At 35.7% G+C, this 25,717-nt stretch overlaps 1 protein-coding gene across 2 annotated transcripts; it reads right to left on the bottom strand.

Moving 5' to 3' along the window:
* Positions 1-1,614: 1,614 nt before the first annotated feature.
* On the bottom strand, positions 1,615-9,118 carry LOC107458861 (uncharacterized). 2 transcript variants are annotated; one of them, XM_016077070.3, is made up of 13 exons: positions 8,550-9,118; positions 7,222-7,407; positions 6,583-6,652; positions 6,076-6,272; positions 5,451-5,526; positions 5,239-5,322; positions 5,075-5,154; positions 4,777-4,903; positions 4,510-4,569; positions 4,357-4,407; positions 4,118-4,276; positions 3,648-3,780; positions 1,615-2,018 (listed from the first exon to the last, which is right to left on the bottom strand). In XM_016077070.3, exons 2-13 carry the CDS (start codon positions 7,374-7,376, stop codon positions 1,858-1,860), a joined length of 1,353 nt encoding a protein of 450 aa, XP_015932556.1. In that variant the 5' UTR covers positions 7,377-7,407; positions 8,550-9,118; the 3' UTR covers positions 1,615-1,857. The 2 variants fall into 2 exon arrangements, with proteins under 2 accessions (XP_015932556.1, XP_015932557.1); XM_016077071.3 differs by lacking the exon at positions 8,550-9,118 and adding an exon at positions 8,300-8,475.
* Positions 9,119-25,717: the final 16,599 nt, after the last annotated feature.

Here is a 25,717-nt window from a genome sequence, read left to right as displayed (position 1 = left end):
GTGTGGAACCGCCACATCCCTATTATGATGAACCACCCTCCTATCATGAACTTTTCCTCCCAAGCAATGAACCCTCAGATCCACTCTAATCTCCAATGGATGACACTCTTGGTGTTCTTCTTCAAGAGCAAAGTGAGATGCAAAGGACGACACTAGAGTTCATAGCTACCTTGACTGAGGTAGTCGATAATTTAGCTTCACTGCATTTCAGCACTCAAGAAACTCCCATAGCTATATGTGGAGAGTTTAATGAAGAACGTAGCATGAAGGAGAAGTTAGAAACTCCGGTGAAAAATGAGAAATGTGATTATATATTAGAACACTTGGAGGAAGCTGTACTTATTGAAGAGTAAGAAGTGGTTGAAGACTTAGGAGATACTGAACCTTGCGTTATTTAAAGAACGAGGTCAGCACAACGTAAAAAAAATGAAAAAAAGCCGGAGGAGCCTGCCGAAGATGAGGCCATTACGGCTTGCCGTTAGGTGTCCTCCTCGGGATAGCGTCATTTAAAGAACGAGGGTCAGCACGACGTAAATAAAAAAAAACCCAGAGGAGCCTGCCGAAGATGAGTCCATTATGGCTCGCCTTTAGGTGTCCTGTTTATAACGTCATTTAAAGAACAAGGGTCAGCAAAATGAAAAAAAAAAAAACTGGAAAAAAACCAGAAAAAAAAGCCGGAGAAGCCTGCCGAAGATGAGGCCATTACGGCTCGCCTTTAGGTGTTCTCTTCGGGATAGCGTCATTTAAAGAACGAGGGTCAGCTCGACGTAAAAAAAATCGAAAAAAACCGGAGGAGCCTGCCGAAGATGAGACCATTATAGCTCGCCTTTAGGTGTCCTCCTTGAGATAGCATCATTTAAAGAACGAGCGTCAACACAACGTAAAAAAATTCGAAAAAAACCAGAAAAAAAAAACCGGAAGAGCCTGCCGAAGATGAGGCCATTACGACTCGCCTTTAGATGTCCTTCTCGGGATAGCGTCATTTAAAGAATGAGGGTCAGCACAACGTAAAAAAAAAAAAAAAAAAAAAAAAAAAATGGTGCAACACGAGGACTTCCCAGGAGGTCACCCATCCTAGTACTACTCTTGCCCAAGCACGCTTAAGAACGAGGGTCAGCTCGACGTAAAAAAACAAATTTTATATTCTCTCTTCAATATGATACAAATTTGAATTAAATGGATGAATTTGAGGCAGAAACAGTATTGGGTTTGGAGACAAGGTGAATAAGTGTTATGGCTAGTATTTGGTTTCATAATGAATTATTACAACTTGTATGAGAATTACGTTTCATGTATATTTACTTTGTTATCTCAATCTACTTTAACAATAATAAGATTGACATAATTATTTCAGAGCCAAATTATATTGAAATATTTCGACAAAAATTAAAATAATTTTTTAATTTAATTACACCAATGAAATTCAAATTTTCATTAAATTTTAACTCAGTAATTATGTGATTCCCAAAACTCTCTTCCTATCCACCAAATAAGTATTATTTTTGAAAACAAGCTTAAATATCAAGTACACAAATTTTCTCAATTTAGTTTTTTCTTTAAAAAAAAAAAAAGAAACGAAAATCGGCGACTCGCGTTATTGGAATCTTACAAACCTTTAGTTCAAATGAAACTGTAAATGTACTAGTATAAATTTCAATTAAATCGTGAACATACTATTATGTACATTCGACCTCACATTTCTTATAATTAAGAACAATTCAATAAATAACTAATACATATAACTTGCTAAAAACAATGTGAATATTTCCAAGATTACTTCTTGTGTTGAATTTTCAAATGCTATCTTTGTATATTAGTTAGAGATGAAGTAGAACGATCATGTTGATGAACACACGGCTAAACTAGCAGCGGTGCTGTCAAAGATTTTGAAGGGTTGTTGAAATCCATAGTGCAAGTTACTGCCACACCAACTAGTGCACATAATGCAGGAACAAGACCCAAACCTAACCTTGTAACTGAAAGGACCATTTGTGTTCCTTGGAGCTGTGGAGACACATCTGCATTGTGGTCAATTAACACTGTCAAAATACAAAAATTGTATTTGTTTCGGCTGGCTTCAACAGCTGCTTTTTTCTTTTCTTCTAGAGATAAAGAACTAAAAGAATAGCCTCTAAGAAAATTCAATTTAATTTCTAATCTAACCACCCCAGAAAAAAAAAGTCCACGTCAAAAACTCGTCACAGGCCTCCAAATATTGTTACATGGGCCACATGTGATGTTATGCATAGCACCCATGTAACGACCTAAATTTCCGTTTGGATCAGTTTCCACTCTATGCAGCCAGGCTATTTCACATGGAGGACTTCCCATGTTAAATAACATAGGGGTTAGATAGGGAGGGTGATAGGAGGGTACCACAAGGTGTCCAAAGTCCTACGTTAAGCTCCCATTTCGAAAGCTTCAAAAGCTATTTTTTTAGACTTTTGATTTATGAAAAATCACATTAACGGTGTTTGGTATAATTTTTTAAATATGCTTTTAACTTTTCGAAAAATTGTTTAAGAACTTTTGAAGAAGTAAAAAAATTTGACTTCTCTTCTTCTCAAGAGCTATTTTATCACTCTTATTTATTATATAACTTTAAAACAAGTACTTTTATGATAACTTATTAAACACAAAATAACTTATTTATAAACTATTTTTAATATAAATCCTTATATTTTAAGCTTTTTTTCCAAAAGAACTTAATTAAGTGGTTTACCCAAAGTGGCTCTTAAGTATTGATGATTGCTAAGGTATCTAAAGTTTGATGCTAATTTACCAAAAAATGTTAAAACTCGATATTTAATTTAAAAAGTATAAAAATAAATAATTTCTAAATATTTGATATTTGTTTTAAAAGGTAAATTTGGCAATTTTCGCAACAAAACAAAATGCGTCATAAATTGGCCTCAAGTGTTATAGGATGCTTGTATTTAAGAAGAATAGTTCTTTTGTCTTAACAACTACTCTCTCATTTTCAAAATACATATCGCTTCCACTTTTTGGGTTTATTAAACAGTTAACATATCTAGATAAGCCTTTTGTCAAGGGTGAATTATGTGGTAAAGATGTAAGTTTACAGATGTTTTCTTTTATGTGATGAAAGAGAGATTGAAAATATTAGAACCCACATTTTGAATATTAATAAAATAATAAAAAATAACTATAAAAAAATTTTTATTCTCTCTCTATACAATCTCAATCTGTATAGTAGAGTGCCCCTATATTGTCGAGATACATTAACTTTTCAATGAACCCAAAAAAGTGAAAGCTACACTTATTTTGAAATGGAGGGGTAACTTTTAAAGTGTGGTTCCCCACCTTCCATATGTACTTGATAGGTTCAACTTCTACCATAGTCAGGACAAAACCCCTTTGAGGAAAAATTTCCCTGTATGTTTTAACAAAAATCATGTTTGACTGAAAATGGAAGATTTCGTGCACTCTAAGTTTGAGCTTGGACATGCTAACTCTATGAAGAAGAATATAATAAGAGCATAGAAAAGTTTAAGCCAGATATGTTGTATCCTGCTATTGCAGATAGCAAGAATCTAGTTAAATTTCATTATTGCTTCCCATCGTCCAGTCTAATAGGAATGGAGAGAAAGAATTATCATAAGATAAAATAAAATTAACAAACTTACTTTGATATGACTGAAGAACATATAAAGCAAGCCCGCATGAAATTTTGTCCACAAAGCTCAATGATCCACAAACAAATGCACAGCCATTAAGGTCCTCACCAATGAGAAAATTTTGCATGCTTACTGCAGTCACCTATTAAAAGAACACCAATCAATAATTCAACATATTTATATCTGATAAACAAATCCTTATTAATTTGAAGTTTGAACCAACATAGAAGGAATTTATGACAGGGTGCTATTATTGTTAAACTTCAGCATTTGATTTTTCCTCTTATTGACCAAAGTTGTTATGTCTACACCCTAAAGCCTACATTTTTTAAGAATAGAAACTGGTAAATTTACCTTACATAAAAGTAAAAAAGAAAAATAAGGCTTCAAAATTGCATACATAAAATAAAATAAAATAAAATAAAATGGACATTTCTTTTTCTTTTGACAATTCGAATAAGTAGAAGATCTTGCCATACCGTCATCAGAGCATTTGCTATGCCAATAAATACTGATACTATGTACATCACATAACTCATATTTCTTGTTAAAAGAAGGATCACAGCACCGCAAAAAATCCAAAGAATGCACCCAGCAGAGTAGTAGGCCTTCAGCCTTCGACCGGTCCATGCAATCTCCTAAAATAATAATAATAATTTTAACTATGGAAATGTAATATGGTACAATATAATCAATAGAACTTATTTAGTATGCAAACCTGTAATGCAATAGATACAGCGAAACTGCATATGTATATAATAGCAGGAACCTAATTCAATTATCATCAAACAATTGTTATTTACTACAACTTCAAATATATAAAGATCAACAGACTGAAATGAATTAAAAATGGGCTAAATTTCTCATGTACCAAAGCTTTGGCTGATTGGGCCATATGTAGGTCATTGATGACAAAGAATGCAAGGTATGCCTGAAATAGAAGCCATTTTGGTGTCATAAGTATTCATGTTATGTTTCATAGGAAATCTAAATGCCAGTATTAAATTTCAGTTTCCTTTTAAATGTTTCCTGACTATGCGTTCCCTTCATACCCAAACTTGCAGCAAAGTCTATAGATTTCAAGCCTCTTCTCTTCCGACGAGTAAATAAGCGAAAAATTGTTAGTTGTTGTGCTAACCTGTGAAACGTTGAGAACTAATCTCGTGAGAACATAAACAAGAGCAACCTGATAATACAAAACTCTCTTGAACCAATAGACCCATGAAATCCTAGCATGAACTGATCCATGTACACCAACCTTCAATCTAGGAAAATAACAAACGAGAATTTCTCAGTTTTTCAACAAATAATGGCCTAAATTGATCTTAACTCTGTAGAAGTTTGATTATTGCACAATTTCCAGTGATAATATTAATGTACTACTAGAAACAACAGAAAGCTATGATGATAAACTGTAGTTAAGCCTACAAGCACACCTGGGTTCTTTGGTTGCAAGATGAAATATCCCGACGAAGCAGCAGCCAATAAGAATTGACAGATATGCAATCCAACGGTACTGCTCATTTGGAATAATAACAAAGTAATTATGCTTGATGTCAGCTACTAATAGATGGATACAAACAATTACTAATACACATACCTGATTTTCAACACCAGCATATGTTTTCCCACTAATGACACTGAATAATATCAACGCAACTCCATAAAGGCTTAGGTTGGCAACCTTGAATAGATACAATTTATATAAATTAATAATTTATAAGGATGTCAATCTGGATGATTTAATATAAATCCCTCCCCCAACCAAAAAAAGAGGGATATGTAGCATAAGGAAGATGATGAGAATATTACCATGGTAAAAGCATTGCGACAGCTAGCTAGTGCCACTCTGCTGGTAGAGTTCAATGTGATGCAAGTAACCATGGACCTTGAAGAAAGCAATTGAAGAATTTATAAAATAATGATAATCTTGGTATCCCACTTAGGGAAACGTTTACATAACCATTAACCCTGTTGAGAATTGCATTAGTGATTGCTTCAACCAAGAAACTTATGAAATTGGAGTGTTCATTTAGATTAATGTGTTTGGAAATACACATTTCATGTCATTCTTAGACTTATTTAATGAAATAATAGCCACCACAAACAATTAAGCTGCTTAACAGACATCAGAGAACCAGTATCATTTGTTTTGTCCCCATGAAAATTTTCGTGTGTGAATAGTATGTATTTAATTTAACAAGAAAAATCAGCTAATCTAAATATTTTGACAATGAATTTCCAAAAATATAAATAATTCAAGGATGCAAGGATATCCAAATCTCTAGTCTATATTGCCAAGAACAGAGCTAAGAACACTTTAAAGATGAAAGCACCAGCCGACTGCTTTTATTTTGATGTTTGTAACTGAAGGACTATATTCAACTAGAAATAAAAAAAGTAAATGAAAAGAAGGTAAATATGTGGAAATTATTACATGTGTGAAACCTGAGTAGCAGCCCAGCCTACATTGAAGATTGCTGCAAATACACTGTAACTGGCAGTTTCGAATGTTTTAGAGTTGGAACCGAAGATTTTACATGGTAGACAACCTCCAAAAACAGAAGAAAAAGAAACAGCCACCAATATGGATCCGGCAGCATGCCAAATCTTGAAATGCCCAAATCTGTCTATCTATAAAGCAAGACAACAGAAACAAGCATTTCTATCAATACAAGATCTCGAAAGCATATAAACCTTGGTAAAAATGCAGATATCAAATAAGCAACAGGCAGATATACTCGGATTACTTCCACAAAAAATCCACATTATCATGAATATTAAGACAAGGAATTTGGATGAAAAGGAATTGAGAAATAATGAATTTAACTACTTTATGAAATAGTGATGGTTTACAAGGATGATTTTAGGCATATGTAGAAACCAACAGCAGCATACGATATATTTCTCAACAATGAAGGAAAATATGTGTCCAAGACATTACCAGTTCACCAGCAAATATGGTGGCAAAACCATCAGCCACTTGACCTGAAAGCATCACAACCGCTGCATCCCTATGAAATGGGGAAAAAGAAATTTCAAGTACACAAAATAAGAAACTATGACAGATTCTGTCAAAGATATTAGAATAGAAAGCTTTCTCAAGTTATTGAAAATTAAAAATGTTATGCAACTTTGAAAATCATTTGTCGTAACATCAACATTCCAACATAATGTGCCTCTTGCAAAAATGTTTCTTGTAAATGTGTATCTGTAGTATGTTCACAGGTTCATGTCCCACCTCAACTCGAACATTCATGCCTGAATCAGGCCAAACGCATTAAGTTATTATCTATTATGAATTTACAGTATTGGAACATTTGCTGCTAAAGTTTACAAAAAATGTAATTGTGCATAAATTATTTGTGTTCTACAATCCACTAAATCAATTTGATTTTGCAAATCAGTTCAGATCCATGTTATTATTAGGCTAGATCCTGACAATTGGACTAGTGAAGTTCTAATGCCAACCATTTATATCATACTTAAATAGAATATCAATTAATACAATTTTGCACAAAAGATAACTATACTCTTTGACATGTCCAAGAAACTAAATAAGAATAACAAAAGGTTATTGCACCTTGGTGAAAGTCCAATATCCGTCAAGAACAATAATAGATAGGTGAACCAACAAGCAGCCGTAATGTCATTAAGCATGTGTCCCATGCCATAATAGAAGACAGGCCATCTTCCTAAGGGCTTAGTAAATGAGTCATCTTCAATGATAGTACCCATGACGAGGGCTTTGGTAACTGCAACCACAAACCTGAAAGGTATAAAATGAAAATTTTCATTTGCACACTTGCAAAATTGCTTTTTCTTTCTTTTTTTTTTTGGATTTGCGCCAATTTTGAATAGTTTTTTCCTCTTCTTTTTTATTTGTCTTACGCTAAAACCTTTTCTTTTGAGATCAACAAAGGTTGACCTCTAGACCTTTAGATCATAAAAATTCCACTACCCTTGTCATGGAACCACTTGTCCCAGAAGCTTAAAGGTACATAAATAGTTATATTTCAATCAATGTATAACATCATATTGTTTGTTAAGGAACCTTCCTACTCAAATGAATGAAGAAAAGAACCCTAACACAGTAACAGTTGAGCCTCTATCACATTGAAGACTTAGTAAAGAAAATCAATGAACTGTAACAAGCTATAATGTTCCAAATGCAGTCGAAAAAATCCAAGCTATAATCTGGCAACATAATAAGCATCCAACAAAAAGAAGGTAGGGCTTGTAAGCACAAGAACAAAACAGATGTACAAAACTGCCAAATGCCATACAAAACTAGAGTCTATAGAAGATGCTTATATCTATCTTCAGACAGATGTACATTATGACAATAAACACAGCATATTTGAAATATTAACAAGAAGATAACAAATTTGTATCCGGGGTCCCAATCATACCCCTCTCCCTCTGCCCCACCAAAAGAAACAGAAGGAAGTTTCTTGTAATAGAGCCAAATCACAGCATTTTTGTACCAAGTTTCTCACTTTCTCTTTCCAAACTCAAATTCCTTATATTGTTGCCACACTTTCCCCAAACTTACTCCATCAATTAAATACACCACCTTGCAGATTAAGTTAAAAAGCATCATATCTACCAGGGTTAGAAACAGATCATATCACATATTACCCCAAAAAAAATTGCTTTACCTAGAAAGCAATTCCAACAACCGCCACTGAAAATGAAATCATACTTTCAAATTTCAAAACATAGTCACAACTCATAAAGCACTGAAAGAAAACCAAGTTGCAGGAAATTCAAATTTTGCAAAACATCAATCACATGAAACACAAAATCCGAAACATGCAGAGAAGAAACAGAAGGTGGGAGAGATATTCCTAAATCAGAAAACTAAATTGATGATGAGATGATGGAGTTTATGATTTAATAACTACTTACCGAAAGAGAGAAAACGTGAAGGTCAAGCAAAGCAAAGCACCACATCAAAGACGCGCTTCCATAGTGATAAAACTCGCCGTCAGAAAACCAAGTTGGATATAAAGGCTCAGAGAAAAAACAAAACACAAGAAACCAAAGATAATAACAAATATATCACTTTTTTTCTAAATCACATGGTCACAATTTTCAAGGGGATATCTTTGTATGACATATCCGACATCATCCACCACAGCATATCTATCCTCACAGGCTCACAGCACGTAACTGGAATTTAAAAAAACATTAAATATCTTTTTTTTCTCTGTTTTTGGAAGATAAAAAGTAAAAACTATATAATATGGCTGTCACTATTGAAAATTCAAGTTTGTCGTTGGCTCTCTTCTTCTTTCTGGTTGCGTTATTGAGTCGTTTGGGCGGTTGAGTGCAGAAGTAGTGTGCTTTTCTGATCAGTGATCAGTTGGTGGGAACCAAATTGTGTTCCAAAGATTGTGGAATGACAAAAATGTCCCTTAGTGGGAAGCGGCTGCTATGGCGTCATCAGCATCAACGGCCACGTTGTGGCGTGAAGGGACAGCTGCCCTTTTACACGATAAGGTACTTCTTGCCCAATTGGAAATTGGAAATTGGAAATTAGAAATGAAAAATTAAAAATTAGAAATTAGAACTTACGATGCATTTAAGAAGCAATAACTTTATGAGATTGATATGAGATATTTTTGTATGAAATGCTATTAATTGATTTGCGATCATTTTACGGGATTTGTTACTTTACTTTTAAGAATACTATGATATAAATACATATAATCAACTTTGATTGGATTGGTCAAACAGCTATCTCATTTATATGTTTAAATAAATGTCAAAATTTTGACTTTAGTTTATATATATAATAATTTATTAATCAATAATAAATTATCAAATAAAATTTTAATTTACGATAATTTAATTTTTAATTTCTCAAATTTAACGTTTCATAGACAAACAAAACGTCATAAAAGTATAATTAAACTTAAAATATAGTACAATAATAACTAAAGTAAGACTGAAATTATAATTTTAAACCTTGGTGGAACTTGACGTTCTTCATTGGTAGGAGGGTGACATCTGTTTTTTGCCCATCGTCATGGAATTGCTCTTTAAAAGGAGTGATTGGGTTGATTATCGAATGAATTTTCTTATCAACCATGGTTTAGACAATAAAGGATCCCCACAGACGGCACTAAATGTCCGTACCTTCTATTATGGTTACGATCTTATGAGATCAGAAGATCGGAAATCCTAACTTGAGCAACGTTAGAATCAGGGCAGGAGGACTATTTGCAAGACATTCCAATACTTAAATCATTAGTGTTCACAGGAGTTAGTGTTTGTTAGAGTTTACCTGTTGAATTCCCTTTCCCTTTATTCCCTTTTACTGTCTTTAATATCTATTTTAATGCCATATTTTGATAGTTTTGTGAGATTATGACTTTATTAGTCTTAATGATATACCCGTTAATTAGTAACGTAGTATTCTCATTTAACCATGATTATGAATGCTCTGATCTTGTCTAGAAAAGGTTACATAAGAGAGATGTAATAAAAGAAAATAGGGAAACTCAGCAGGTAACGAACTCTTCACTGTATCATCTGAAATACTATTTACATAAGCATCAGAGTATCTTTATAGGTTGCATTCCCATCCTGATTTTAGCGTCACTCAGGATCTCCAAATCTACCTAGTTCGTGACTTCAACACTTGGACAGACATTTGACGCCGTTTGTGGGGATCCTACGAAGTTGGAATCATGGTTGATAAGGACGTGAGAATCCAATCTACTGTTCACACAGAAACTCCTCTCAAGGAGATCCAGCATGAGCATGATGGAGAAGAGACCGAAGTAACTCCAGATCCCAATGAAAGGGATGTCAAAATCAAAGCCCCAAGGATACGGCCACCAAGATAGCCAGAATGTTGGAGGTCAACCTTTCATGAGACTTAGGAAGATTACATCCATGCCAAGCAGGAGATAAGACATTGAATGCATGAGTTGGAGTGCCAACTCGCAGAACGATCCCTGTAAGGGCCTAGTTTTTGGCATAACATAATTTTTCGAAAATCCTAGTTAACACCTGCACCTCACTACGTCATCAGTTACTAACTAGCAAAAATTTCATTTTCGAGCCGCTTCGGCTAGGAATTTTAAAATTCTGATTTTTGCGGTTAGAGTCGTTTTGATGAGCCAGACTCGAATCTTGAGAGAATAAAACTAATAATATAATGACCGCACCTAAAAACTACTGGCACTCTCCGATGAACTTAGTTATGCTAATATATCATCATATCTTTTATTTTCAAGATAATCACGTTACTAGTATCATTTATACTAATAGCTCATAAGGAGTATAATTATTAGTGATATAATATTTCTAGCTTTAGTAATTATCTCCTTAATATATTATATTAATTAAACCGGCTGACCAATCACCTTTGGACTTTGGGTCATGTTGATTTCAGCTACCTCCTGGTTGTTTTTTCTCTCTTCATACATGACTTGAGAGCCACTTCCTGCTTTTCTTCTTTTCTTTATATGTAACTTGGAAAGAGAAGAACAAGAGAGAAAGGTTGAAGAAAACTTCATAACTTGGAATATTGTTATTTTTTATTCTCCTTTTTCAACCTTTGTAGGAATGGAATTTTGGGAGTGTATGCTTTCTCCTTTGCATCTTCCTTTAGGATTTGGGGTGGTGGTGAATGCACATCTTCTACTGGCCTCTTCTCCTCCTCTGAGGGTTCCTCATCTTCTTTCCTTATTATGGCTTCCTTTCCAATCACCATTCTACTTCTCAGATTAATGGCATTGTACTCCTCTCTAGATTTGGTATTGTGTCACTTGAGAAGGAGTTTGTGGGTTTCTTTGTCAATTGCTTAGAAATTTGAGCCACTTGTACCTCCAAGTTTCTTATAGAAGCTTCTTGATTTTTAAAGTTGGCTCTTGTCTCCCGCATGAAGTCTTGAGTTTGTTGAACAAATTCTGCAGTTGACTTAGTCAAGTTGTTCAAGATGAGCTCAAGCGAAGAAGGCTTTTGAGGATTTTGTGGCTATGTCAAAGGTGCTGATTGTTAGGATGGAGTATTGAAATTCCTCTGTCCTTGATTCTCCCACCCAAAGTTTGGATGGTTCCTACAACCTGGGTTGTATGTCTTTGAGAATGGGCCATTTTGTGGGTTCCTTGGAAAGTTTCCCATATAGTTCACTTGTTTAGTAGAAGGTTGGTCATCCTTGAATAGTTCACAATCTTCATCCTTATGAGCTCTTCCACACACATTACATGTTGTGACTTGTGTTCTCATGGCTGAGACTTGCATATGCTTGGTGCATGAAATTGTGATCTCAATGGCGCCAACAACTTGGTACGCACAATTGTAATCTAAACTCTTTTTCACAACTTCGCACAACTAACCAGCAAGTGCACTGGGTTGTCCAAGTAATAAACCTTACGTGAGTAAGGGTCGATCCCACGGAGATTGACGGCTTGAAGCAAGCTATGGTCATCTTGTAAATCTCAATCAGGCGGATTCAAATGGTTATGGAGTTTTGATAATTTAAAAGATAAATAAGCATAAAATAAAGATAGAGATACTTATGCAATTCATTGGTGGAAATTTCAGATAAACGTATGGAGATGCCTTATTCCTTCTGAATCTCTACTTTCCTACTGCCTTCATCCAATCCTTCATACTCCTTTCCATGACAAGCTGTATGTTGGGTGTCACCGTTGTCAATGGCTACTTCCCATCCTCTTAGTGAAAATGGCCCTCTACGGTTTCTGTATGGCTAATCAACTGTCAGATTTCTCGTCTCGGATGAAAAATACCATGCACAGATATCGTATGGCTAATCAACTATTGGTTCTCGATTGTGTAGGAATAGGATTTACTATCCTTTTGCATCTGTCACCACGCCCTACAGTCGCGAGTTTGAAACTCATCATAGTCATCCCATCCCAGATCCTACTCGGAATACCACATACAAGGTTTAGACTTTTCGGATATCAAGAATGCTGCTAATGGATTCTAGCCTATACCACGAAGACTCTGATCTCAGATTCAGATGCCTCATTATCAGAGGGGAGTCGATGTGAATCATTGATTAGAAACCTAAGAGATATACATTCAAGCTTGTTTTCATGTAGAACGGAAGTGGTTGTCAATCACGCGTTCATAAGTGGGAATGGTGATGAGTGTCACATAATCATCACATTCATCATGTTCTTGTGTGCGAATGAATATCTTAGAATAAGAATAAGCATGAATTGAATAGAAGAACAATAGTACTTTGCATTAATAGTCGAGGAATAGCAGAGCTCCACACCTTAATCTATGGTGTGTAAAAACTCTACCGTTAAAAATACATAAGTGAAAATAAGGTAGGCATGGCCGTGAGGCCAGCCCCCAATGTCTAAGGACTAACAATGATCAAAGATGTTCCAAAAGCTCGTCCAAAGATCCTTAATACAATAGTAAAAAGTTCTATTTATACTAAACTAGTTACTAGGGTTACATAAACAAGTAAATGATGCAGAAATCCACTTCTAGGCCCACTTGGTGTGTGCTTGGGCTGAGCATTGAAGCTTTCACGTGTAGAGGTCTTCATTGGAGTTAAACGCCAGTTTGTAACTTGTTTCTGGCGTTTAACGCCATTTTATCCTTTGTCCATCTTCTTTTCTTCTTCTTTTTTAGCTATTGCTTTCTTTCTTAATCGGATTAGAGTTAGTTCAATCTTAGAATCGTACTAAAAAGGTTCAGGATTATCACTCCCTTGCATACACAAAGAAATAAATCAAAGGTACGTATGATAAAAAGAAAACTGAAAGAATGAAACAGAATAATAAAATGAAAGAGTAAAAACAAAACTAAAACATGATCTAATTTAGAGATTCAACCCAACATATGTTGTCAATCTCAGTTAATCCCTGGTAATGGCACCAAAAATTTGATGAGAAAAAAATTAAAGCTTATGGATACCGGCAAGTGCACTAGATCGTTCAAATAATACCATGGTGAGTGGATATTGTTCCCACGAGGATTAAAGAATTGAGCATACAAATATCGAGTTAAATTTCTAATTAGACAAAATAAACCTGGATTAATGAGGAGTTGTATCTTTGCTAAAACTTAAAAGTGCTTGAATGTTGAATGCTAAGAGCAGTGAACGTGAACTTGAATAGGAGAGAAAACAATGATGGAGAGTGTCAAGGGTTTCAGAGATGTTTAGTTTCAGGAAGATTAAACCTTGTTCATCTATTTTGATGCATGCAATGATATTTTCATAACAAATCATAAATGACTGAATCCCAATTTCTTGGTTCCTCGGTTTATCTTCAATTAATCAACCGCCAATTTCTTGGCCAACCGATTAATTTAAGAGGTTTAGCACAATTCTGATTTGATTTCAAATAAGATTCAAAAGTAGTTCTTAGGTTAAATTATATATCACATATTCAAGCTAGTCCTAGGCGATTGAAACTTGTAAGAAAACATAATTTTCAAAAGTTGTTCTAATCTAAATTATATGCCACTTATTCAAAACTAGAGTGATTGAAAATTATGTGGGGTCATACACTCTTTGAAGCACTATTCCTAGTCAAATAAAAAATTCATGTAAAACAGTATTCAAGCTATAATTCAAATATTAAATTTTCCATATTCAAAATAGGATTAGTATATCTTCCAATACCATTAATCATTTAAAGAATCAAGAATGAAAACCTCAATCATGAAATAGATCAATGCAATACCTCAAAATAAAATAAAACTTTGATTAATAATTCATAGAAAACATTAACAGAGCTCTTAACCGTTTGACAAAGGAGTTAGTGATTCATGGAGAATTGAAAACACAGATGAAAAAAAACTATGCATCGGAACTAAGATGTTCCTCTGTGAATATTCTTCACTTATTTATATCCTAGGGTTACTTGAAATTCAAATTTAAAAACGAAATCTTATTTTTATAAGAATAAGATGACTACTAACAATAATTCAAATCCTAATACTAAAACTGAATCAAATCAAATTCAAATAAAATTCTAATAGAATCTTCTAAAAGTGGAATTACAAGTCTGATAGTGGGCCTTGTTGAGATACTTGTTGGCATGGCACTTGGGCTTAGTGGCGTGTAATGTGGGCTTGGAATTGAGTTTGAGCGTTACATGCCCTTAATGGCATTACACACTATTCCTTTGTAACAGTAGGGGCGTTGCACGTCCTTGGTGGTGTTGCCGCCACCTTCAATGTCCTACAATACCCATTTAATGGCATTACATGCCATGTCTTATTAGCTTCCAGGGGCTTCATGGATTTCAAGGCGTGGCACACACTTAGTGGCGTTGCATGCCAAGCCTTGTATTGCTCCCAGGTGTTGATGGCGTGACACGTCATAGGTGGCGTTGCATGCCACTCCCAATCTTCCTCTAAGGCGTTACACGCCTATCCTTGTGTTGCATGCCACTTGAAGCTTCCATGAGGGGCGTTACATGCCACTGCATGGCGTTACACACCAAGCTTGTCTTCTTGAAAGGGCATTGCACATCGTGATTGGCGTTACACGCCAATGCTAGTTGTCTTGAGGGGTGTTACACGCCACTGCATGGCATTACACGCCAAGCTTGCTTTCATGGAGGGACATTGCATGCCCATAGAAGTGGCGTTACACGCCACTTTGCTTGCATGGCTTTGAACGATACGTGCAGGGCTTTGCATGCTACTCTAATTGTTTGCTATTTGAATATCCTTTGTTTCCTTTTTTATCCTATATTTACTTGAAAAACACTTAGAAAACCTATTATGTAGTAAATGATACTTAAAACAATCAGTTTATATGAAGAAATTGTAATTAGTTCCATCAAAATATGAAAATAATGCAGAAAAAAACTACTAATAATGCGGATGCATAAGAAAGCGAGCTAGGAATTATCAAGAGAAAATCGATTTTTATAAGCTAAAATGAAGGGGTAATGTTTGGTAAATTAATTATTAGTTGATTGTGTTTCTGATGATTGATTAATAGTTGATTGTTTGATGTTTGAAACTAAATGTTTACGTGATATTTTGACGTATGTTGTTGGCTGAAAACACTAGGCGCTAGGCACCCTCCCAGTTGTAAAATATTGTGTGCGCCAGGCGCCCTCCCTATGATGCATAATGGGTGTTGGCCGCCCAACTCAAAGAATAAGATGGGCACCCAGAATAATGTGGGTGCTGGGCGCTTACTTTCTAGAACACTTTGGGCAATGGGTGTCCACCCATGCAATTCACCTGGGCGCTAGACGCCCTATTGTTCAAAACCTTGGGCGCTGGGTGCTAGGTGTTGGGCATTAGGCGCCTGTGTTCTGTGATAAAATTTTGCGTTTCAAAGGTGCTGGGTACTAGAAGGACGCTAAGCGCCATGAGTTGTGCCTCATGGCATTCGATATCCATGATTTGCACCAATCAATGATGCGTGAGCATCTTTTCTATCTTTTCTTAGTAAATTTGATGTGGATTGGTTGAGATTTTTGTGTTTTAAACTGTCATAAGTGCTACTTTAAGATGTATTGCTATTTTGTTGATTACAAGTAAAATTCGGACAAGTTTAACAGAGTTCGTGCAGAAGAAAAAGGGAAAAAATGGTTGCTGTCAAGTTGGCACTAAACGCCACTACACGTCGTTTAATGGCGCAAGCCTAAAAAATCGTACCAGCATTCTGTGAAGATGGCGGTAAATGCTACGACTTGGTGTTTAGCCCCGAGGGCCTCGTAGTTTGTGCAATGATTATGTGAAGATGGTGCTAAACGCTACTACCCGGCAAAGGCACTAAATGCCACTACCCAACGTTTAGCGCCAGGTGCCTCAAAAATTTAAAATTGTATTCTGCCTTGGTGGCACTAAACGGCACTACTTGGTGTTTAGCGCCAGGTCCACATTTTCAAATGGGACCACATGTGCATCAACAATCCACATAAAGCTTCTTTGGTTTTTAAATTAATTTTTGAATTAAGAAAAGATATTATTAAGTTTTAGAATTTTAATTTTTTATCAATTAGAATCAGATATAAAAGGAGAAAAGATTCGGCTTTTCGGGCTGGCTTCTCTTTTCTTCCTCATTCCACACTTTTACACTTTTTACAACTCTAGGTTTTCTCTGAGCCATGAGCAACTAAACCTCTATTGTTAAGGTTAGGAGCTCTGTCTACTTTAATGGATTAATACTATTGTCATTCTACTCTTAATCAATGCATTGCTTTAAAGTCAAGGATTGATTTTGTTCTTTATCCTAGGAATTAGAGTATATTGGAAGATAACTCTTTTTCTATTTGAATTTTTGTTGAATCTTGGAAAATTTATATCATTAGAATTACAGTTTGAAATCAATTCCTCACAACTCCCTAATTATCTGGATTTAATGCGACACAAGAGATATAATCACCTCATCTTTGGGTACTTAGGGTTTGTGTGGCTCATGAACTAGAATTGGACTTAACCTTATAATTTAAATTAAGTGACTAAGGAATTGGTAGTTGATTGGGTTAGACGAGATTAAATTACTAAGGAATTAGGGTTTAATCACTTAAGGTTTTCCATGAATTGAATATTTGCATGATTAAAGTAGTTGATAAGAATTTTTAATCCAAAAATTTAAACATCTCCAAAGCCTTAAATATTCTCTCACATTATTTTCACCAATCATTCATTATTTGCTTTCTTGAACTCACTAATTTACTATTTTATTCTATTTGGAATTCAAAATACTCATTTCAACTTGTCTAACTAGCCTAATCACTCAACTATTGTTGCTTAGTCCATTAATCCTCATGGGATCGACACTCACTCACCTGAGTTATTACTTGGTACGACCTAGTGCACTTGCCGGTTAGTTTATGGTATTCAAGATCCGTATCAAGTTTTTGGCGCCATTGCCGGGGATTAACTGTGATTGACAACTAGTCCTTGTTTGATTACCTAGATTAGATGTTTTCTTCATTTAAATTTCTTGATTTCGATTTTTAGGTACTTTTTCTTTAAATTTTTCTTTTAATTTTCGCACACATCTATTTTATTTAATTAGTTAATTTTATTTCTTTTATCTGTTTACTTCATTGGGAATCCTCTTCACTCTGACGTAGAAATTCTCACTTTTTCTTGTTTTCTTTTTGTTTATCAATAGGAATAGGGACAAGGAACCTCTTCTCAATTTTGATCCTGAGATTGAAAGGACTGTTAGAAGACACCAACAGTAGGCTAAAGCTTATAAAGCTGCTAAAAATTTCAAGGACGATTTTGACAAGGAGATTGACGACATCACTATGGAGCCTGATAAGAGAGGATTTTACCGATTCAGAATTTCAAAAATTTCTTTCAATGCAAGTATAGTCCAAACCGGTAATGGATCCTCTCATCAACGTTTAAAATAAAGAATTGTCATAATTAAAATCAAATAATCGAGAGTTTTAGATCCCGAGTCGTCTCCCTCGGACAATGCAATTAAGGTGTGCACATTCTTGGTTGTGAATTCAAAGGGGGGGGTTTTGAACAAGGAACGAAATATTAAAAAACCAAAAGATAACAGAACTAAGAAATTGATCAAAAAAGAAAATCAATGCAATGAAAATGGAAATAAGGTCAAAACTAGTGAAAATGCTATAAATACATAAAAGAGCCTTGACTTGGGAATGAGAATTAAGGAATCCTATCATTGTCATAACCACAACTATGACAACTATGATGAGTCAATCTCACTTCGTCAACCCCTAACATCGAGGAGCAAGTCAAACAAGCATAATTGACCTTAATCCATAAGTCCTAGCTTACTTACTAATTTCTTAGTAAAAAGCTAGTGTCAATGGAAACAAGGTCCAACTAACTACCAAAAATTACCACTAAATGTTGGACATTATGACTCCAGTATCCTAGGAACTCATTTTCTAAGCCAAGGGGTGAAAATCTACTCAAAAAATTACCAAGCGGCTTTTTCACAAATACTTGGTGGGCATAAAAACCAAGATATAAGAAATTGCTAAGGAAAATGAAAACTATAACCAAAATATTCACAATATCAACAATAAACATGCAATCAAGCAAATACAAATCATAAAAGACAAAATTCATCAACCAAAACCTCAAGAAATTAAAATTGCATATATTAACAAAGTAACTTGAACAAGCGGAAAATATAGCAAGAGTAGTGAAATTAAAGAGGAAATTAAAGGTTACTGGTGTGCGAAATTAAAACTCACACAACTGAACCGACAAGTGCATCGGGTCGTCCAAGTAATTCCTCAGGTGAGTAAGGGTCGATCCCACGAGGATTGTTGGATTGAACAAGTTGTGGTTATCCTACAGATCCTAGTCAAGCGAATAGAAAGTTGATTGTTGTTGTTGTAGGCGCATAAACAAAATAATAACGAAAGCAATAAAGAATTGACGAAGAAATAATAGTAAGAACTCAGTTAAGGCCTTGGAGATGCTTGTTCTTCCGGATTAATACTTCTTATTAACTACTTTAACAGAGTGATTCATTCAACGGCAAGACTGTAAGTGATTAAGTCAGGGGTAGTGGTTATTAATCTCCACTTATCCAAACCAAACGCCAGAACTGGTCAGTCAATCTGGACGATGGTGAAGCCCACACAATTCAATCTCTGATGATCCTACTCAAAACGTCACAGACAAGGTCGGATCTTCCGGAGCAGAGAATGATGTTCAGTATTCTAGCCTTAATGCCACAGGGACCTCAATTACCCATGACTAACGAGATTTCATATCACATATCCCAATTAGCCCAAATAACTTGTTGGAACCTGTGATATACTCTCAAGCTGTAGCTCAACACTATCCGGGTCAGGACTCGTATAGAACTCATATAGAATAAGGGGTTATACTCTCGTTCCACCCCAAATTCATAAAGATGAAGAACGACAATACATCATAGAATGGAATCAAACATGTATTAAAGTAGAAAAGTAATGATATTAATCCATAGGAATGAGCAGAGCTCCTATGCTTAACCTAGGAGGTTCAGTTGCTCATACTTTATAGAGAAAACAGAAGTAGTGTGTCTGTGCATTTCCCCTCCTAAGAGGCATAATCCTAAGGAGGAAGGAAGTCCCTTATTTATAATAAAAACTCTAAGACTAAACCTAAAAGATATTGTTTTTAATTAAAAATTACAAAAGAAAAATAAAATAAGCTAAGAAGTGCTAAAATCCACTTTGGGGCCTGTGAGTGTTTGGGTTGAGCTTGGCGTCCAATTTGAGTGAGTGGGCGTTGAATGCCCACTAGGGGGTAAATGCGCTGCCTTGTGCTCCCTTGGTGGCATTGAATGCCAGTTTTGGGCGTTCAACGCTGGCCTTGATACTTCTTGGGCGTTGAACGCTAGAAAGAGGGCAAGTTGGGCGTTCAACGCCCATTTTGGGCAATCGTCTCCAAAGAAAAGTGTAGACCAATATATATTGGTGGAAAGCCCTAGAAGTTAGCTTTCCAATGCCATTGAGAGCGCTCAGTTGGATCTCTGTAGGTCCAGAAATACTCGTTTGAATGCATGAAGGTCAGGATTTGACAACATCTGCTATCCTTTCTTTTCCTCTGAATCAGACTTTGCCAAAACTTGTCAAATTCACCCAAAAATAACCTAAAATTATTAGAAAAACATAAAAACTCAAAGTAGCATCCAAAATATGAATTTTTCACTAAAACCTACTAAAACATAATAAAACTCAACAAAATACTACTAAAAACACTAAGAAAATAGTACCAAAAAGGGTTTAAAATATCCACTCATCAGGTACTTACAATGAGATAAGTGATAAACCCCGATTTTGTGGTTTATCTTGTGCTTATTTTGGGGGATTTTATCACCTTTTCCCACATTTATTTAATAAAATAGCATAGTTTTATAATTCTCCCTTGGATTTTGCTTAAATGTGAAAACATGCTTTTTAGGCCTTAAATTAGTGATTTTAATTCACCTTAATTCCATTCGATGCCTTGATGTGTTTGTTGAGTGATTTCAGGTTCACAAGGCAAGTATCGGATGGAAGAACTGAGTAAAAAAGCATACAAAGAGGAGAGTACATGAAGAAACAAAGAATTGGGAATGCATCAAGGGCGCGGGCGCGCACGCGCAAAACTGGTCTTGCCTATAGACGCGCACGCGCACATGCCGCGTCCGCGTAGATGAAGAATTTGTAAATCGACGCGCTAGCGTAAAGCGCGCGCACGCGCCGATATTCGCACGTGACTCACTTAAAGGCAAATCACTGGAGGCAATTTCTGAGCCGCCCAGGCCCAAATCCAGCTTGTTTCTAAGTGTATTTCATGCAGAATTGAAGTCCAAGCAAGGGGGAGCAATTGTTTGTAGCTTATCATCATGTAGGTTAGTTTCTAGAGAGAGAAGCTCTCTCTTCTCTCTAGAATTAATTTAGGGTAGGTTAATCTCTCTTAGATCTAGGTTCAATTTCATGTTTTCATCTTAATTCTTCTATGAATTCTTGCTTCTACTACTCTATTCTTCTTAGTTCTCTTGTCAATTTTACATTTATGTCTCTTTTATGTTTATGAACAATCATGTTGGATCTTGTTTACTTTTAATGCAATTTAATGTTTGTTGTTCTTTTATTGTTGATTTGAGTGGTGAATTTACTTTTCTTGCAATTTGTAGTTATTAGATTTATTATTCTTGCATTTTTACCAAGCTTTCCATTTGTACCCACCAAGTGTTTGACAAAATGCTTGGTTGGGCTTTAGAGTAGATTTTGAGCATTCTTGGCTTTGAAAGAGTAATTAGGCAATCTTGAGTCATAAAAAACCCAACTCATGTTGGTGATCTAGAGTTGTTAGCTAATATTGTTTCCATTGACGCTAATCTTTTGCTAATTTAATTAGTAAGTTGATTTGGACTTTTGGATTTAGATTAGCTAGTCTTATTAGACTTTCTCTCATGGAAGATAATATGATACCTTCTTCCAATGTTGGAGATGACGTAATGAGATAAATTCTTGTTTATATTTGTGACATGATTAATTAGTCTTGTTTGACATTCTCCCTATGTGAAGATGACATGATACCTTCTTCCGTTTGTTGGAGTTGACTAAATAAGATGAATTAATCAATGCATGACTAGGATAGAAAGCCTATGATCTCAACCCTTGCCATGAATGTCTCTCTTTATTGCTTGCTTTCTTTAATTGCTTACTTGATTTACTTTTCTTGCCCATTTAATTTATTTCCCTCAACATCAAATCAAAACCCCCTTGTCCCCTCATAGCCAATAATCATACACTTCGTTGCAATTCCTCGTGAGATGACCTGGAGTCCAAATACTCCGGTTAATTCTTATTGGGGTTTGTACTTGTGACAAAACCAAATTTTTGATTGAGAGGATTGTTGGTGTAGAACTATACTTGCAACGAGAATTCATTCAATTGAGGAAAATTCTATATCAACAAAAGTTCTCTCATCAAAATGGCGCCGTTGCTGGGGAGTTGCAATGATGTTGCATTATTGGTTATTGTATATATGTGGATATTGTGAATATGTTTGCCTTTTGCTTCTTTGTTAGTTTTTACTAGTTTTAGGATTTAATTTTCTTATTCTTTATTTGATTTTTGTTTTCATTTTTCGTTGCTATCATGAATTCTCACTTTGGCTACGAGTTTAGTTCTAATTATGTTGTAGGAAATGAGAGCTTCAATGAGGATGTGTATCAAGGATGGGATAACCAAAGGTGGGAGGAGCCATATGCATATGATCAATCTTCATGGCAACAACCTCCACCAATGCACTATGAAGAAGAGCCATTCTATGATGCATACCAATCCAACGGCTATGGTGAATCTCCTTGTGACTTTCAAGAACCACCCCATATGCCTATGAGTCATACCTTCAACACGAACCTCAACCATACTCACAAGCCTATTTTCACCAAACACCTCCATATGACCATGATCCTTACCCACCATACCAACCTCTTTTTGAACCATATGAGCCATACATGGAACCACAATTCCAAGATTATTACTCCCAAGAACCACCTCAATATACACCACCATACCCTTACCAAGAAGAACCACCTTCCTATTATGAACCCTTTCTCCAAGACAGTGAGCCCTTCTATCCACCCCAATCTCCAATGGATGCCATCCTTGATGTTTGATGCACGTAAACTTATCTCTCAACAAATTTCCCTTTGACAAGTATACCAAATTGTCGTCAAGTAAAAACTCACAATAGAGTGAAGTCGAATCCCACAGGGATTGATTGGTCAAGCAATTTTAGTTGGAAGATTATGCTAGTTGAGCTAAACAGAAGGTGATTGATATTGCAGGAAAATTAAATGGTGAGAAAGTAAATGGTAGAAAATAAAGTGCAGAATCTTAAATGGAGATTGGGGGAGATGAATATGGAAATAAATGGCAGAAAGTAAAGAGAATGGGTAAGATCAGAGATGGGGAATTCATTGGGCTTAGGAGATGTTGTATTCTCTGGATCAAATTCATTTTCATCTCTTCCTCAATCAAAGCATCTATTGATCTCCTTGGCAATCTTAAGTGATTGGATTCCAATTCCTTGGCAACCCAATCTCTCTAAGCTTGAACAATTGCCCAATTCTTTTATTTAATTGCTCATGGGAAGAGATAAAGTATGGTCACTGATTATACCACATGTATTTCCAAATCAAAGTGTTGGGAGGATTNCAATTTGGTCCAACATGAGAAAGCATTTTTATCATGATCTCCTCATCCCTTTTCCAAGGCTTAGAGGAGATCCAATTATGGAGAGTTTCTTTTCCAAGACAACTAACCAATTGAATTAAGATCAAAAGCTTTCTAGTAAATCAAAAGAGAAGGAAGAAGAAGAATGAAAAATATAATTGATCCATCAAATTACAACAGAGCTCCCTAACCCAATGAAAGGGGTTTAGTTGTTCATAGCTCTGGAAATGGAAAATGGCAGAAAAGAATACATGCTTAGCTAGAAAATGCAGAAAAGTAAATATATAGAGGGTAGTTCTCCAAAGTGCCAAGCTTCTCTATAGTTCAAAACTACTCCTATATATACTACTCTTCTTGATCTTCTAGTGAGTTCTTTAAGTCTTGGATGTAGGCCTTAGATCTTGAGTGGAAGTAGTTACAATCTTTAGTGGGCTCAGCTTGCAGAAAAGTGTGAGTTAGGCATGGACGTTAGTGATGTTAACGTTAAGTGAAAATGTGGGTTCGAGAACGTTAGTGGAAATCACCTTTTTCACTAACGTCCAACCCCAAAATAGTCCATGTTAACTTCAATGTTAGTGGCACTAACGTGACGACTAACGTTGCCTCATGATCCTTCGCAAGCATTTTTTAGAATCACCTTTTTCAATAACGTTGCATTGTGCCCCTTGTCCTCACGTTAGAGTTCACGTTAACTAGGTTAACGTGGCTCTTAACGTGGGCATGCCTAAGCTTCGAGAGCATTAGTGACACTTACCTTTGTCACTAACGCTCCAAACGCCCCCTCTTTCCCACGTTAGAGTTCACGTTAACTAGGTTAACGTGGCTACTAACGTGGTAGTGAATGCCATCTCCAACGTTAGTGACAAAGGTGAGTGTCACTAACGTTGGCTCATGATGCTTAGCTCCACATTAACTTTCACGTTAGTGGTCTTAACGTGACCACTAACGTAGGCAATGTTGGCTTAATCCAACGTTAGTGACAAAGGTGAGTGTCACTAACGTTGGCATTGTCATCCCTTCCACGTTAGAGTTCATGTTAACTAAGTTAACGTGACTCTTAACGTGGCCTATTGCCAATTTTGGAGCGTTAGTGGTGTTCACTTTTACCAATGACGCTGGAGCTTCTTTTTCCTCTACGTTAACTACCACGTTAATGTAGTTAACGTGGCAATTAACGTGGGCTTATGATGGCTTCACAGGCGTTATTGGCGACCACCTTTCTCATTAACGTTGCAAGCTCATTCCCATTCCACGTTAGTGGTCACGTTAATTAGATTAACGTGGCTACTAACGTGGTTCTTCCTAGCTTCATTTGTCCTGAAATCAAGCAAATAAAGTGCATCAAAGCTCTAGCCCAAGTCATGAGATTATGCATCATCAATTTGCAATACAATCCTTGCATAATCCTCATAAAATCATGTAAAATTCACAATAGTTGCTTGAATCAAGGTGTAAATGAAATTTCATCCAAAACTTGCCTTATTTGCTAAGAAAATGCATGAAACTACCCTAAAACAGTAAAGAAAAGGTCAGTGAAACTGGCCTAGATGCCTGACGATTGGATTTTTGCCGGTATAGAAATTATCAAGTAATCAATCGTAGTATAGTCTAAACCGACGCAAAATCCATCATCAAAGTAATTCTACAATCTATAACCGAGAGTATTAGTCCCGAGTCGTTCTTCCCTAGGAATGCTACAAGGATGCATGTTATTGGTTAAGTGGTCTTTTGTGGCTTGAAGAGTGTGGCATAAAAGTGCTAATAAAAGAAAACAACAATCAATCAATATTAAAAGCCTTGGCCAAGGTTGAACATTGGAAGTTCCATCACTATAGTTTCCTTCAATTGTGATAACAAGGGAGTGTTGCTTCACTTAGTCAACCCCTAATTATAGAGGAAAGTCAAGTAAAAGTAACTAACTTGAGTCACAAGTCCTAGTCTTACCCTAGGGAAGTCTAGCTTTAGTGCACTCCAAGTCAATTAGCAATTCTCAATTCTTAATCAACAATTGACATCCATTATTCAAGTGTCTCCAATGACTCAACTACTAGGCCAAGTGAGGGGATACTACTCCATATCTAAAGTTGGCATTTTCTCAAACACTTGGAGAGCGAGAATGAAAGACATAGTAAAATTGAGAGGAAATTTAGAGTCAAAGTAATGCAACACAAGAAATCAATAAGAATCAACAATGAACAACAATGAAAATGAGATCTTCAATGAATTAATACAATCCAAAACAACAAAGTTAAACCTAAGATCTATGAGAATTGAACAATTACAAACACTAATGAGATTAGAGAAGAGGATCTACAACATGAACAAAGTAAATTAAGTGTTGTAATAGATCTCACCAAGGAATGGTTGAGAATTGAGAAAATGAAGATGAATCCTAGAGAGAAATTGGAGTTTCTCTCTCTACAAATGTAACTAACT

This window comes from Arachis duranensis, chromosome 7, assembly GCF_000817695.3.
Source record: "Arachis duranensis cultivar V14167 chromosome 7, aradu.V14167.gnm2.J7QH, whole genome shotgun sequence".
Classification (NCBI taxonomy): domain Eukaryota; kingdom Viridiplantae; phylum Streptophyta; class Magnoliopsida; order Fabales; family Fabaceae; genus Arachis; species Arachis duranensis.
The sequence above is the reverse complement of the archived record's forward strand: the minus strand, read 5'-3'. Positions and strand labels throughout refer to the sequence as shown.